We start from the raw sequence: 15465 nt of genomic DNA, 5'->3' as shown, positions 1-15465 counted from the left end.
CCAAAGCCCCTCAAAGCTCTCCCCGCAGAACCAGCTGCCAACATAGCCCGCCCTACCCACGGCCAGGATCACACACGGGGCCACCTCCTCGACCTGAGAGCCAGAGGCCCACAGGCACGGCAAAGTCCAGACGCATCCTGAGAAGCCTGGGTCCCACTGGCACCCCCCCCCCCAGAGGACAGACGACAGGCCATGGGGGAGAGCTAAAGACGCCCACAATCAACAAATCTAGAAGAATCTGGTTCTTCTTTATCTCAAGAACCAAATAAGAGCCAAAATTCATGAGGGCTCCAGTTCAGTGCTCACTCAAATATGAACTAAGGAAGACAAGGAAAAAAACTCCAGACCCTAAAAACACTGGGGCCAAGGACGGGAGCACAGGCGAGGGAGGGGAGCCTGCCGCGCCTCCTCTGCTTCCTGACTTCCTGACCCGGGCCCAGGCGGGCCCAGAGCAACCCCCGCGTGGTCCTCCCTCCCCTGCCCGCACACTCACGTCGATCTCCCCGTCGTCGATCTCCCCGTCGTCGTCCTCTTTCTTCTTCTCCTTGGCGGCCTCCAGGGCGTCCTTGTCGCCCACGCTGGGGGCCCCAGGTGTCTCCGCCCCCCCGGGAGCACCATCGCCCTTTTCCTCCTCCTCCGCCGCAGCCTTCTCGGTTTCCTCCTCCTGCAGGGCAGGGGCCGGCTCCTCAGGGACCTCCTCGTCATAGTCCAGCTCATGCTCGTCCAGCTCCCTGGTGACCGAGGAGGCTTCGTCCCTGAGGTCACTGGTCGGCTCTTCGTCCCCATCGTCCCCCTCCTCGCACGGTGAGTGCACGGGGCCCCTGCTCAACACATTGGCCTCACTCGCTCGGTCCTCCTCATCAGAGGGGTCCTCTTCCTCCTGGCCTGGCGCCCTGGCTGCCCCTTCCTCGTCCTCCAAGTCAGAGGCCCTGCGCCCAGCCCCATCCAAATCCTGATCGGACCCGCTCTCCCTCAGAATGTCGTCGTCCGAGAGCCCCTGCTGCTCCTCTTCCTCGGGAGAGTGAGGACCCCGTTCAGGGCTCTCGGCCACATCCATCGGGACCCACAGTTCTGCAAGACAAGAACACATGTCACAGCAGTTAGCCAGTGGACAGTAACCCCTGTCCCGACTCCTGACCTAGAGGGGCAGCAGGACTGCACCAGCGTCGGCACGCCACCCCGCGGGGCAGTGCCTTCGCAGTCCCGTGGTTTCAGCCATCGTGGCTGGCTGGCCCCTTCCCTTCCTCCTGTGGTGTCATGCCTGCAGGTTAGCCCAACGTGGGCAGTGAGGTGCGGACTGCAGGGGACAGTAAAGCCGGCGCATGGGCCTGCGTCACGGAACAGCTGGAAGCGCTGTTCTGCAGTCAGCCTGAGGGACCTGGCCGCGCAGCCCCTCCGGGACCGCGCCCTTTCCCTCGACGGTGTCCAGTACAGACAGCGACCACACGGCAGGTTGGCGCCCCACTGCAGCCACTCTCGGCAGGGGCGTGCGCTGCTCCACGCGGTACTGGCTGCGGAGTGCTCTCCAGATACAAGTCCAGGCTCACAGAGACCCACAGTCACTCCGATTCCACATCCAGATCTAGTGATAAAGTGAGGTTTCCTGTTTCCGCGCTCAGTATCTGCACTCTTAGGCGGTACACGTGGGGTGAGGACCCCGCCACCAAATGGTCTATACGCAAGCCCTGCCCTCCGCCGGGGGTCTGGGGTAACAGGAACAGTGCCGGCCTCACACTCGCCGGCTTCGTTCCGCAAGGCTGTTTGAAACCTGCCTGGATCCCAGCGCGATCCTGGACGGTTCAGTCATCCCAAGACGACCCTGAGTTTAGAGGCTGCAGGCCACACACACACACACAGTTTCACACACAAGCTTCTCGCAAAGTTTACACGCGTCATGTGTTCATCTGTGCTGGTGATAAACACACCTAAGAGAACAGGCTGTCTAGACACGCAGTGTCTGAACCTAATTAAGAGCTTTCATTGCTGTTCATGGAAATCACAACACGAGGTACACGTGAGGACCGAACACTTCCCGTGCACTTCAGAAGGTGAGCAATAATGCCAACTCACAAACCAACCGGCCCCTCAGAGGCCACGCGAAAGCAGTCACCCACACGACTCATTTCTGTCTTCTAACTGCACTATGCAGAGGGACAACCATTTTTAAAAATATTTAGAATCTTTTACTTATTATTTACTTTCATTTTATTTGAAAGGCAAAGAGATACAGAGAAAGATTTTCCATCTGCTGGTTCAGTCCGAGTGTCCACAGCAGCCCAGGCTGTCCAATGCCAGGAGCTAAGAGCTGCCCAGGTCTCCCATGCATGTGGCTGGGACCCACGTGCAGGAGTGACCACCTCTCCTCCCAGAGAGCCTCAGCCGGGGCTGGAGTGGACGTGGGGCCGGGGCCCCAGTGAGGGCACTCTGGTCCAGGAGCCAGCAGTTTCAAGCAGTATCTTTAAAAGAAAAAGATTTATTTATTTATTTATTTGAAAGCAGAGTTACAGAGAGAGAAGCAGATCTTCCATTTGCTGGTTCACTCCCTAAGTGGCCGAGGCTGGGCCAAGCTGAAGCCAGGAGCCAGGAGCTTCTTCCGGGTCTCCCACATGGGTGCAGGGGCCCAAAGACTTGGGCCATCCTCCACAGCTTTCCCAGGCCACAGCAGGGAGCTGGGTTGGAACTGGAGCCCTTGTGGGAAGCTGGCACTGCAGGCACTTCTTTACCTGACAAGCACAGCGCTGGCCCCCCAAGCAGTGTCTTAACTGCTGTGCCAAACGCCTGCTTGGGGAGGATTACTGGGAAGAATTACTTAAAAATCATCATGAAAATGGCGTATTCTGCTGAAAATGAGAATTGAGGAGGTCACCCGACAGCTTCTGGGAGTGTTCCTGCAGCCCCAGGCGGGGCGAGGGCGAGGTGGGCATGCCCACCGCTCAAAACTGGAAAGGGGGTGCTGGCGGCCTGCTCTGCAGCCACGGGTCCTGGTGAAGCACCCGAGATGCCGGCCCCTCTCCGCGCACCTGCTGCGACACTGCACTATTCCAGCATCTCCTCCACAGAAGGGCACAGCACCTGGTACCAGCAGAAAGCTGGCTGCCGGCACCAGGGCCTGTGACCTCGCGAGCTCCAACTCACACCGTCCGGCCAATGGTGACCCTGCAAAGTCCTCTCTCTTATCAATCCACTGTTACACAAAACAAAACAAAACAAAACAAAACAAAACAAAACAAAACGTCTGGGGGCCAGCACTGTGGCGTAGCGTGTAAACCCGCCGCCCGCAGTGTTGGCATCTCATATGGGCACCAGTTCAAGTCCCGGCTGCTGCACTTCCAACCCAGCTCTCTGCTGTGGCCTGGGAAAGCAGAAGATGGCCCAACTGCTTGGGCCCCTGCACCCACATGGGAGACCCGAAGAAGCTCTTGGCTCCAGATTGGCACAGCTCCAGCCATTGCAGCCATTTGTGGAGTGAACCAGTGGATGGAAGACCTCTGTCTCTCCTCCTCTCTCTGTAACTCTGCCTTTCAAATAAAAAAATAAATCTTAACTCCCCCCCAAAAAAACCCCAAAATGCCCCAAGGCCAGTGCTGTGGTGCAGCAGGTAAAGCAGCAGCCTACAACGCTGGCATCCCATAGGGGCACTGGTTCAAGTCCCAGCTGCTCCACTTCTGATCCAGCTCCCTGCTAATGTGCATGGAAAGCAGTGGAAGATGGCCCAGGTGCTTAGGCCCCTGAACCCACATGGGAGACCTGGAAGACGCTCCTGGCTTTGGCCTGGCCCAGCCCTGACCGATGCAGCCATTTGTGGAGTGAACCAGCAGATGAAGATCCCTTTCTCTCTGTCTTTCCCTCCTCCCATAACTCGGCCTTTCAAGTAAATAAATCTTAAATACAGAAATACTAACACTTTAGTAGATTTTAAGAAAAAGTCCCCTCAAATGAACTTAAAATAACCCACGCTCCGCAGAACGCCGCCCGCCCTGCCACACGCTGCCCTGCGGCCGGCCGGCTCCTGTCCGGGGCCCAGGTGGACTGTGCGCACTTCGTCCTCCACTGCGACAGCTACGAGCATCCACCTCTCACAGTCTGGCAAACTGAATTCCTAAGCTGAGAAAGAGAGCCCCACCTCAGACACCAAACAGCACTGCTCTCCACGGGGCCGCCTGGGGCACTATCGGCAGCGGGACTGGGGCGGTCAGGTCTAGGGTAACCCAGCCTTCCTCTTCCAAGTAGCGAAGGCAGTGGACACTGAGGTTGTTACAACAACTCAACGAGGCAGAGACCATGAGCAGATGACGCCCTCCAGCTATAAAAACCGTACCTCTGCTACTCCCGAGTCCAAGCGCCCAGGAGCAACTCAGCGACGGCTTCACTGGACAAATATCCCAGCATCCAACGCAAGACTGCATCACCAAAGCGATTTCTGTGACGAAGCCAAGGGCCAGGACGTGCCGGAGATCACAGTCAGGCCGGCCACTGTCCCTGCACACAGCCTTCCTGACCAGTGCTGCTCCCCGTCCCAGATGGGGAACCCGAGGCCCGCGGCCGTGCAAGATCAGACCTCTCTGGTTGCCTGTTGGGCGCAGCACCCCCCACTACGATGGAAGGAGCTACTGCTCCCGCAAGGGAACTGAGCTCCTCTCCCCCACTTCTTCTTTTTAAAGATTTACTTATTTGAAAGGCAGAGTTACACAGAGAGAGGAGAAGCAGGGAGAGGAGAGGTCTTCCATCCGCTGGTTCACTCCCCAATTGGCCACAACGGCCGGAGCTGTGCCGATCCGAAGCCAGGAGCCAGGAGCTTCTTCCAGGTCTCCCACGCGGGTGCAGGGACCCAAGCACTTGGGCCATCCTCCACTGCTTTTCCAGCCAAAGCAGAGAGCTGGATCGGAGGAGGAGGACTGGAACCGGCGCCCATATGGGACGCCAGCACTGCCGGTGGCACTGCAGGCAGCAGCTTTACCGCTACGCCACAGCGCAGCCCCTCCCCCTGCTTGTAACCACCGTTTTGACAGCACAGTAGGTCCCAGCTCTAGAGTGGTCTGCGGAGCCCAGCACAGACGTGTTCTTCTTCTGTGCCCTCACAGCTCTGCGCTGACCCATCGGTGTCCCCCGTGCAGCCTCTGACACGTCGCCACACACGTGACGCGCGCTGACCTGCAGACCACAGTGACAACCTCACGGACCGCCAACACACGACATCAGTCTGGCATTCTAGACTTGTCTCACGTTCAAACACTTGTCAAAGCAACACGAGTCCAGTCAAGAAAACCCAGGAAGTTATCCGCGCTGAGACCACAGGAAGCGCTGCTTGAGTCACCCCCAAGGGGACGGCACGCTGGGCGTTACCAAAGCGTCCCGGGCACAGACGGCTCTGCCCGACTCCTGCGTGAGGCCGTGAACAGACCCAGGCACCTGTCGTTATCCGAGGCAGCCCAGCTCTGCCACGCAGCCCCCCGGGGACCCGTCCGAGGGGAGCAGGACTCCCCAGACTAACAAGTCTTGCCTGGGTACGCAGAGCTCTGCTCCCTGACCTGTCCGTGCCCCTGCGCTGCACTGCGGCTCCCGTGTGCAAAGGCTGCCGGGAGACCCTCACCCCACAGGGCACGGGCAGGGCCAAGACCCACTTCTGTGTTCCCTGGGCTCACCGTCCAGACCGGGACACCTGTCAGACAGAAAGGGGCTCTGTGGGCGCTCGGCGCCCTTGCCACATGGCCCCCAAGGAGGCCCGACCGGCTGCCCAGGGAGAGGCCATAGGGTCTTCTCCACGGACCCTCCTGGGACTGTGCTGCGGAAGCAGAGAGAGGCTCAGGCCAGCCAACCGCCACCAGGAGCAGCCCACGCCACACCTTGCTGGCGACGGGAGATGGCGCGAGTCCCTGGTCCTTGTCTCTGGGCAGCAGCGTCCTGTTTTAGAGAACGCGGCGTGGCGGATACCCGAGCGCGTGCCCCACGCCCACGGCCTGTGAGGTGTGAGCACCGGCGGTCTCCCAGCAGGCCCTGCACGCTCTAGTCCTCTGCTCCAGGGCAGCGAGCCGGCCTCCGCAGACACCCGAGCAGCGGGAAGGGCCGGGAAGTGCCCGCGCGTGGACAGCACCTTCCTCCTCACCCGCGCTCCGGGGCCTGGGGGGGGGGGGGGGTCTTCCTCCCTCTAAGTCAGAAGCTGCAGGGCACCGGTCCACGGCCTGGCCGGAGCGAGCCTGCCCTGCTCGGGCGGCCGCAGTTACCACCGCACAGGTCCAGCGGGCTCTGGCGACCGAGGACAGCCGGGCCGAGCCCTGAACGGAGCCGCCCCATCTGAACCTCTGCCTCGCGTTCTGACCGACGACCCCACACAGGCACGGGGCCTACCGGACGGGGGCCGGTGACGGACGCCAGGGCCACCGACTCCGGCCTGCTGCCCGGGGCAGGGCCACAGCGCGCCCGTCTGCTCTGGGGAGAACCCACGCAGCCTTCTCTGCAGCGTGGGGCGCCAGGGCAGACTGCGAGCCGCCTCTACCGGGGCCGGGGGGCGGGAATCAGCCAGGTCCCGGCCGACCTCTGCGAACGCGGACCTCGGCACCGGGAAAGCGAGGGATCAGAGTCCCGCACCCCAACGGGACCCCCGCACTCGCGAAGCCAACTCTCCGTCTGTCCCAGCGGGTCCGGAGGCCGACGGCCCTGGCGGAGGAGCCGGCTCCGCGAGGGCACGGCCGCAGGTCCCCCCAGCGCCAGCCTCCCCGGGGCCCCGGAGCCGCGGGCCCGAGCTCCACGGGCTCCAAGTTCTCCGAGCGCCCGCGGCCGAGCCGCGCCGGCCACTCCGGGCGGGCCCGCGCGCGCCTCGCGCCGCAAACATGTGCCGCGCGAGTGGCCCGGAAGAGAAATGACAGCTTCGGCGAAACGCACACCGCGGCCCGGCCCGCGCCGCCCCGGCACCCACTTCCCGGCCCGAGAGCCACGCCGCGGCCGCGGCTGCGCACCGCCGGGCCCCGGGCCTCGCTCCCGCCGCCGCGGCCTGCCCGCCGCCCGCCGGCCGCTCACCTCAGCGCGAGGGCGGGGAGGAGGCCACGGCGCCGCTGGAGTCGGGGCGGCGCGGAGAAGACGCTCCTTGGCCCTTCCGCTTCCCACAGGCTCCGGCTTTCGGGGCGGCGCGGGCGGAACAAACGGGCTCCACTACCCGCGGAGCACGGCCATTGTGCGACGTCATCGGGCCGCGACCGCCGTCCGGCCGGCCGGCGGGCTTCCCTCCCTGGCCCCGCCCCCCGCCGCTTCCTTCCGGCCTCGACGCGGGCGCCTCGGCGCGGCCCCGCGCGGCGCGCTCCCGCCGAGCCGCCCACGGCGCAGGCGCGGCCTGGCGCCCCGCCCCTCCGGGGGCGGGCCCGGGCCCGCGCTGCCCGCCGGCGCCCGCGCGGGGACTGCCCGCGCCGCCCGTTCCCGCAGGGGCGCCGGGTGCGGTGAGTGGGTGCGGCTCGAGGCGTGCTGGAGGTTCGTCACGAAGCTTAAAGCTCTTTTTTATGTGAACGGCGGAAGGAGTTCCCGGCCCCGGCCTCCCGAGCGCGCGCAGCCACCGGGAGCCACCCTCCCTCCGGGCGTCCCGCGGGGCGGCGGGGGCTCGTGAGGCGAATCGGGTTTTCCTCAGAGGGGGCGGCGGCGGGCCTTGCCCCTGGCCCGAGACTTTCCAGGGCCCCCACGATGATGGAGTTGGCCAGTTTCTGCCAGTTTTCCTGTCTCCCTCCGCCACGTCGCCTGCTAGGTTTGCCACGCCCCCACCCGACTGAGCCTATGAGCAGCGGGGTGGGCTTGTGCCTCCGCCAATCAGGACGAGGGGGCGTGGCCACCGCGCCGGCATAAAAGGGATCGGCCCGCTGGCGGGTCTCCAGGGTCCCCGCCGGCTACACCGCGCGGCCCCGGTGTAGGTCCAGGATCCCCGCCCTCGGGTGCGCGCCGAGCCGCCGCCTCGCCGGGAGGCGCGGGTCTGCCCTGCGGCTGCCTCGGATCGGGGTCTTCCCGGGACTGAAATCCCAGCCGCGCGGGCTGGGCCCTGGCCTGGGCCAGGACGCCGTCGTGTGACGCGGTCCCGGGTGGTCGGCACGTCCCGGAGGCGGCTGGAAGGAACTGGCGTGCAGAGGCGCTCTGGCCTCCGGGCCGGGTCGCTGACCACGCCCAGCAGCCCGGCGACGCGGGTCCGACAGAAACGCGAGACGCCCCCGGGAGTCGGCCCGACGACGAGCCGCAGCCGGTGAGGACTGGGTCTGGCAGCTGCCAATCCGGCGTGAGTGACGATGCCCTCCGAGCTGCCGCAGCGTTAGGGGTGTCCGGCACCTGCCGCCCAGAGTGAGGCCAGAGAGTGCTCCCCTGCTGCGTTTCCGGGGGTGGGTACTGGGTTGGGTAATGCTCCTTTGACTACTTCTGAGCTCAGGAGAAAATTAAAGGGCCTCTTGGAGGGCCCCCTGGGGTAGCCGACCAAGTAGACCAATTTCTGGGCCCAAATCCGTGCCTGGATTGAGCGTGTGTCCGTGCCAGGAATCGCAGTCACAGACGAGAGCGGGCCATGCATCGGCACAGGAGCGGCAAATAAAACTTCCCTAAAACACGGCCAAGACCTTAACGTCCGGCAGGGTCCAGCCGGCTTCCGTGGTCGCTGCTGTGGTAGGTTAAGCTGGGCCGCTGGCAGGTCCCAGTCCCGGCTGCTGCACTCCCGATCCAGCTCCCTGCTTTGCCTGGGAGAGCAGTGGAGGACGGCCCGAGTCTTTGGGGTCCTGCGCCGGCGTGGGAGACCTGGAGGAAGCTCCTGGCTCCTGGCTGCCGCTGGGCCCAGATCTGGCTGTTGCGGCCATCTGGGGAGTGAACCAGCGGATGGAAGACCTCTCTCTGTAACTCTGCCTCTCAAATACATAAATCAGAAAAAAAGCAAGTGAGAAAATATTCTGGCTTAGATTTAGATCACCCTTTAGGTCAGGGAACTAAAACTCCACTTTGCCATGGCCACATGTTGCTAAAAAGTGACAGGAGATAAACAGTGGAAAAGACCAGGCCTTAGAGCTCTTACTAAGAGAGGCACAGGAAGTGTGTGTGGAAAGATGAAAAACAAAAAGCAAAACTTCGGCCAGCCACTACGGGACAGTCTTCTAACAGAGACAGCAGGCACCACCCACCTGCCCTGGCCTGGGGGACCCCCCACCCCAAGTTTGAAAAGGAAATCAGCTGCTCTAACTAGAAACCCGGTCATTTCAAAGGGGCGCCCAGGCGGGAAAGAGCAGCGCGTTCCCCTGGGACCTGGACGAGGGCTGGGGAAGCCGGGCCCTGCCTGTTACACAGCCCCCACAAAGAGCCAGGTGTGAAGTGGGACCCCACGGCTCCCACGCTTCCTGGGGGACTCGGGCTTTCGATCTCGCCGAGCTGCCTCCTCCCAGGCTTCGGTCCAGCATCAAACCCAGAGTATCTGGGGAGGCTCCTCGGGGCTCCAGGAGCTGGGACAAGCTCACCGGAGGGTATTTGATGATCCAGTGAGATAGCCAACTCGGGCAGCTCCGGGCCCCCTTAGCCTCTGACTGCCTCGGCACAGAGCCAGCCCTCCCCAAAGTCTGGGCCAGCGGGAATGATCAGGGGAGGCGTCAGTCCCTCCTCTTAGGACTGAGTTACAAACCCCAGGAAACCAGTAGCGAGAGAGCAGAGTGCCATGCCACTTGGAGGGAGGGCAGGGGCCGGCTGTGCCAGGTGTTGGGAGCCAGGGTTCCGTGCCCCCGTGTCACCTTTAACCCCCGTTTGGCCTGCTCGGGAAGGAGACAGGACGTAGCGATCAGTCCAGGGTCTCATGGACAGCAACAGTGCGGCACAGGCATCCACTGGCCCCAGATACCCCCACCTCGTGTGGGGCTCAAGGCGCCCTCTGGGCCTGGCCGTGGCCCGAGAGAGCAGAGAGCTTGCTGCTTTCGAATGGGGAGTCCCCGAGGGGGAGGAGACGGCAGTGCCCACAGCTGTCCGGGGCCCCCAGCCCGGACAGGGCTCTCCTTCCCTGGATAAGCCTCTTAGGATGTGGGGGAGACCTTCTGTTACCCCGACTCCCAAGAGTGAAACGACTGCTGCCTCCACCACACCCCAACCTGTGTCTGCAGCGGAAGGGAACCCTGATGGCCAGAGGCCTGGGCAGCAGCCCCTGCCCTCGGCCAAGAGCCCTCGGGAAGTGCTGGGGCTGGCAGGGCGCCCTAGGTCATGGCAGAGCCTCTGCCTTCCACACCACGCCCTTCTGTCCTGAGCTGGCAGGGGGCGAGCCCCAGGGGCCTGGGTTAGTGACCGACCTGCCTTCTGCTCCGCTTTGGCTTTACCCCTGCTAGAAAACCCTTTCACCTCTCTGTAACCCCCAAGCCGGTGCGGCGACTCAACAACAACCCAGCCGGCCCACGCCAGAGGGCAGCCTGGAGGCGTGTGGTCTGCCTGCCCTGGGGCACAGAAAAAGTTCGCAAGCGCCCCAGGCCCAGAGCATACCACAGAAGACAGAGGACGATGGGGACCCCAGGCCCAGGGCGTACCACAGAAGACAGGACGACGGGGACCCCAGGCCCAGGGCGTACCACAGAAGACAGGACGACGGGGACAGGTCGTGGAGCTGCAGAGCTGTGGAGCCCTCCTGTGGATGGGACGGTGCGCCCCGGGCAGAGGGGCTCGGTGCAGCCGGGGTGGCTGGGAGGAGGAGCTCGGACCCGATCTTAGCTTCCAGCAGAAGCCAGAGCTGGCCTGGCGGCCATCTGAGGAAGGGTGTCTGCGTTTTCTAGACGGGCCGTCGAGCACGCGGAGGGGAAGACGGCAGGGCCCAGGGCTTCGTGGAGCTGCTCTGGGAGTGGCAGAGCAGGAAGACCCAGGAGCCAGTCAGCCCGGACCCCACTTTGCTGTTCTTTAGAGGGAAGCAGGGGTCAGTCCACGCTGACCGGAAGTGTGCATCAGAAGTTGCACACACCTTCGGAGAGATTGGACTAGTCCATGGCAGGGGTACCGGCCCCGGCGCCTGCAGTGCCGGCATCCCATGTGAGCGCCTGCTCGATCCCGGCTGCTCCTCTTCCGGTCCAGCTCTCTGCTGTGGCCTGGGAAGGCAGTGGAGGATGGCCCAGGTCCTTGGGCCCTGCACCCCATGGGAGACCCGGAGCTGGCTCCTGGCCTCAGCCTGTCCAGCCCTGGCTGTTGGGCCTTCTGGTGAGTGAACCAGCGGATGGAAGTTCTCTGTCTCTCTCTATAACTCTGCCTTTCAAATAAGTAAATCAATCTTTTAAAAAATAGATTTAGATCATGAAGAATTGTCCGGCTCCTGGACAGCCTCCTGTTACCTGGGGAGAGTGCTGTGGTCACGTCCCAGGGCACCCGCCCTGCACCCCGACAGGCCCCATCCCAGGGCATGCGCCCCTGCACCCCAACGGGCCGTGGTGCAGAGTGCCAGAGCTCAGCTCCTTCAGCCCGGGAGCCCCATCCCCAACGGGACCTCCTACGCCAGAAAAAGCAACGAGATAAATGGGGGGCCCAGCCACGCAAAGAGGCGGAGTGGATTCTTCCCGACGGAAGAAGGGGCTCCCGACCCCGTCTGGCTGAACTTCAGGGGAGCCCCTGGGGGGCCAGGCTCTGGTGATCTGGCTCTCACGGTCTTTGTCCCGGCACCGTCTCCGTGGCTACACAGGTGACTGGCGGCGTCTGATTCAAGAAGGCTGTCAGGCTCGAAGGGCAGTGGGGTGCCTGCGTCCTGGCCGTTACACCCGGTTACCCACGGCTGCTCACTTAAACCCCACGGTGATTGCTGACCGCAACCAGAGGTGGATGGCCAGAGCATCCCTTGATGTGGACTCTGAAAATACCGACGCCGACCACAGAGGCGAAGTCACTTCACAGCCACGGTGTTTAGACACTAGAGCACACCCTGCCAGGAGCACCCGGTGGTTACCTGCAGGTGTGGGCCAGGGGTTGGCGTGCTGGCACAGATCCAGTGAGGTCCAGCCATTCCTCACCTCCAGCCCCGGCCAGGCCTGGGCTCCCTGCCCGAAGCCCGTAAGTGCAGGTGAGGTCCGAGGTCTGAGGCAGCGTCCACGGGAGCTGGTGATGGGGGTGCAGTGCCTGCTGGAGTGCGTCCCCCGTGCTGTCCACACGCTGAACAGCAGCAGCGTCCACGCTCGTGTGGCCGGAAGGCCCGAGCTCGAGTTGCTCCCTTTCCCGTAGGACGGTCCGCAGACCTGCGTGGGGACCTCAGCTGTGCGACAGCTACTTCACGTTTCGTGAGAGGACGGCCATGGCAGCGCCCCATCAATCGTAAGGGACCTGGGCCACCTCGGACCACCTCGGGCCACCCCACCTGCTCGCCCAGGTTCTCAGGCCACCTCGGGCCACCCCACCTGCTCGCCCAGGTTCCAAGGCCACCTCGGGCCACCCCACCTGCTCGCCCAGGTTCCAAGGCCACCTCGGGCCACCCCACCTGCTCGCCCAGGTTCCAAGGCCACCTCGGGCCAGCCCACCTGCTCGCCCAGGTTCCAAGGCCACCTCGGGCCCACCCCACCTGCTCGCCCAGGTTCCAAGGCCACCTCGGGCCACCCCACCTGCTCGCCCAGGTTCCAAGGCCACCTCGGGCCACCCCACCTGCTCGCCCAGGTTCCAAGGCCACCTCGGGCCACCCCACCTGCTCGCCCAGGTTCCAAGGCCACCTCGGGCCACCCCACCTGCTCGCCCAGGTTCCAAGGCCACCTCGGGCCACCCCACCTGCTCGCCCAGGTTCCAAGGCCACCTCGGGCCACCCCACCTGCTCGCCCAGGTTCCAAGGCCTCCTCGGGCCACCCCACCTGCTCGCCCAGGTTCCAAGGCCACCTCGGGCCACCCCACCTGCTCGCCCAGGTTCTCAGGCCACCTCGGGCCACCCCACCTGCTCGCCCAGGTTCTCAGGCCACCTCGGGCCACCCCACCTGCTCGCCCAGGTTCTCAGGCCACCTCGGGCCACCCCACCTGCTCGCCCAGGTTCTCAGGCCACCTCGGGCCACCCCACCTGCTCGCCCAGGTTCCAAGGCCACCTCGGGCCACCCCACCTGCTCGCCCAGGTTCCAAGGCCACCTCGGGCCACCCCACCTGCTCGCCCAGGTTCCAAGGCCACCTCGGGCCACCCCACCTGCTCGCCCAGGTTCCAAGGCCACCTCGGGCCACCCCACCTGCTCGCCCAGGTTCCAAGGCCACCTCGGGCCACCCCACCTGCTCGCCCAGGTTCCAAGGCCACCTCGGGCCACCCCACCTGCTCGCCCAGGTTCCAAGGCCACCTCGGGCCACCCCACCTGCTCGCCCAGGTTCTAAGGCCACCTCGGGCCACCCCACCTGCTCGCCTAGGTTCTAAGGCCACCTCGGGCCACCCCACCTGCTCGCCCAGGTTCCAAGGCCACCTTGGGCCACCCCACCTGCTCGCCCAGGTTCCAAGGCCACCTCGGGCCACCCCACCTGCTCGCCCAGGTTCCAAGGCCACCTCGGGCCACCCCACCTGCTCGCCCAGGTTCCAAGGCCACCTCGGGCCACCCCACCTGCTCGCCCAGGTTCCAAGGCCACCTCGGGCCACCCCACCTGCTCGCCCAGGTTCTCAGGCCACCTCGGGCCACCCCACCTGCTCGCCCAGGTTCTCAGGCCACCTCGGGCCACCCCACCTGCTCGCCCAGGTTCTCAGGCCACCTCGGGCCACCCCACCTGCTCGCCCAGGTCTCAGGCCACCTCGGGCCACCCCACCTGCTCGCCCAGGTTCTCAGGCCACCTCGGGCCACCCCACCTGCTCGCCCAGGTTCCAAGGCCACCTCGGGCCACCCCACCTGCTCGCCCAGGTTCCAAGGCCACCTCGGGCCACCCCACCTGCTCGCCCAGGTTCCAAGGCCACCTCGGGCCACCCCACCTGCTCGCCCAGGTTCCAAGGCCACCTCGGGCCACCCCACCTGCTCGCCCAGGTTCCAAGGCCACCTCGGGCCACCCCACCTGCTCGCCCAGGTTCCAAGGCCACCTCGGGCCACCCCACCTGCTCGCCCAGGTTCCAAGGCCACCTCGGGCCACCCCACCTGCTCGCCCAGGTTCTAAGGCCACCTCGGGCCACCCCACCTGCTCGCCTAGGTTCTAAGGCCACCTCGGGCCACCCCACCTGCTCGCCCAGGTTCCAAGGCCACCTCGGGCCACCCCACCTGCTCGCCCAGGTTCCAAGGCCACCTCGGGCCACCCCACCTGCTCGCCCAGGTTCCAAGGCCACCTTGGGCCACCCCACCTGCTCGCCCAGGTTCCAAGGCCACCTCGGGCCACCCCACCTGCTCGCCCAGGTTCCAAGGCCACCTCGGGCCACCCCACCTGCTCGCCCAGGTTCCAAGGCCACCTCGGGCCACCCCACCTGCTCGCCCAGGTTCTCAGGCCACCTCGGGCCACCCCACCTGCTCGCCCAGGTTCTAAGGCCACCTCGGGCCACCCCACCTGCTCGCCTAGGTTCTAAGGCCACCTCGGGCCACCCCACCTGCTCGCCCAGGTTCCAAGGCCACCTCGGGCCACCCCACCTGCTCGCCCAGGTTCCAAGGCCACCTCGGGCCACCCCACCTGCTCGCCCAGGTTCTAAGGCCACCTCGGGCCACCCCACCTGCTCGCCCAGGTTCTAAGGCCACCTCGGGCCACCCCACCTGCTCGCCTAGGTTCTAAGGCCACCCCCGGCATGGGGGACTGTGCAGCTTTCTGGAGAGCATCTGTGGGTGCAGTGAAGGGTCTGTCCTCGCGGTGGCCGAGCCGGGTCTGGTGGTGGAGAGGTTTCTGTACTTGGTTCGGTTGGCTGTCGCCTTCACCTGGCATCCCAGCACCCACGGCCACCTCAGTCTCCCCTCCTGACAGCTCCTGCGCCCCTCAAGTCTGCTTTGAGGCCACTGGGGTCGGTCTCTGTTTTTGAAAAAAGGAGACAGGAGAGATGGGGAGTGCAGCGTAGCGAGGAGGAGGGAGGGGGAGGGGAGGGGTCACCCCCTCGTCCTTGGCCTCCTGCCCTGTCTCCCCCACTGCCCGCTCCCCTCCCCTCCCGTGCTGAGTGGCAGTCACTTGTCTCCCTGCTCCAGCGGCTCCCTGAGGCCCACAGACACGGAGAAGCCGCCCCAGCTCCCACTCCGAGCCGGTTTGCACCGGGTTTCCCCAGCCCGGTCTCCCATGGACCCCCTGGCCGCCTGGAGCATGGTGCCCGCTTTGCCTGCCTCGCACCTAATTGTCTGGGTCACGGCGCTCAGCACCCTCTGACCAGGGCCTCGGGGCCGGCCTGCTGCTTGTGTGACGGGGCGGCTTGGCCACTGAGCTGCCAGTGTTCATGACGTCTGGGGTGGGGCCCTGAGGAGGGAGACGTGTCGGGGGGGCTTGTGGGCCAGCAGCACCCTGACCTCAGTGCTCCTGTTCTGCCGCGCCCCTGCAGAGGGGACAGGCGCACGTTTGCCCAGCGATTCTGGGTGGCCCAGGCCCGGCTGTCACCGCTCCCGAGGCAGCCTCCCCGTC

General features: G+C 64.9%; 2 protein-coding genes across 3 annotated transcripts in view; one reads left to right on the top strand and one right to left on the bottom strand.

Moving 5' to 3' along the window:
* The window catches only part of ZC3H18 (zinc finger CCCH-type containing 18), a 51715-nt gene extending 44532 nt beyond the window's left edge, over nucleotides 1-7183 (bottom strand). For both annotated transcript variants that reach the window (XM_062177639.1, XM_062177640.1), the window contains exons 1-2: nucleotides 7015-7183; nucleotides 494-1071 (exon numbers count right to left, since the gene is read on the bottom strand). In XM_062177639.1, coding sequence (XP_062033623.1) covers nucleotides 494-1057 — 564 coding nt within the window. In that variant the 5' untranslated portion in view covers nucleotides 1058-1071; nucleotides 7015-7183. The remainder of the gene's footprint in view (nucleotides 1-493; nucleotides 1072-7014) is intronic.
* Nucleotides 4290-12384, top strand: LOC133747759 (dapper homolog 3-like). Its single transcript, XM_062176052.1, has 5 exons — nucleotides 4290-4460; nucleotides 6634-7427; nucleotides 7999-8212; nucleotides 10746-11160; nucleotides 11245-12384. Exons 1-5 carry the CDS (start codon nucleotides 4290-4292, stop codon nucleotides 11637-11639), a joined length of 1989 nt encoding a protein of 662 aa, XP_062032036.1. The 3' UTR covers nucleotides 11640-12384.
* The last annotated feature ends 3081 nt before the right edge of the window (nucleotides 12385-15465 follow it).

This window comes from Lepus europaeus, chromosome 19, assembly GCF_033115175.1.
Source record: "Lepus europaeus isolate LE1 chromosome 19, mLepTim1.pri, whole genome shotgun sequence".
NCBI lineage: Eukaryota > Metazoa > Chordata > Mammalia > Lagomorpha > Leporidae > Lepus > Lepus europaeus.
The sequence above is the reverse complement of the archived record's forward strand: the minus strand, read 5'-3'. Positions and strand labels throughout refer to the sequence as shown.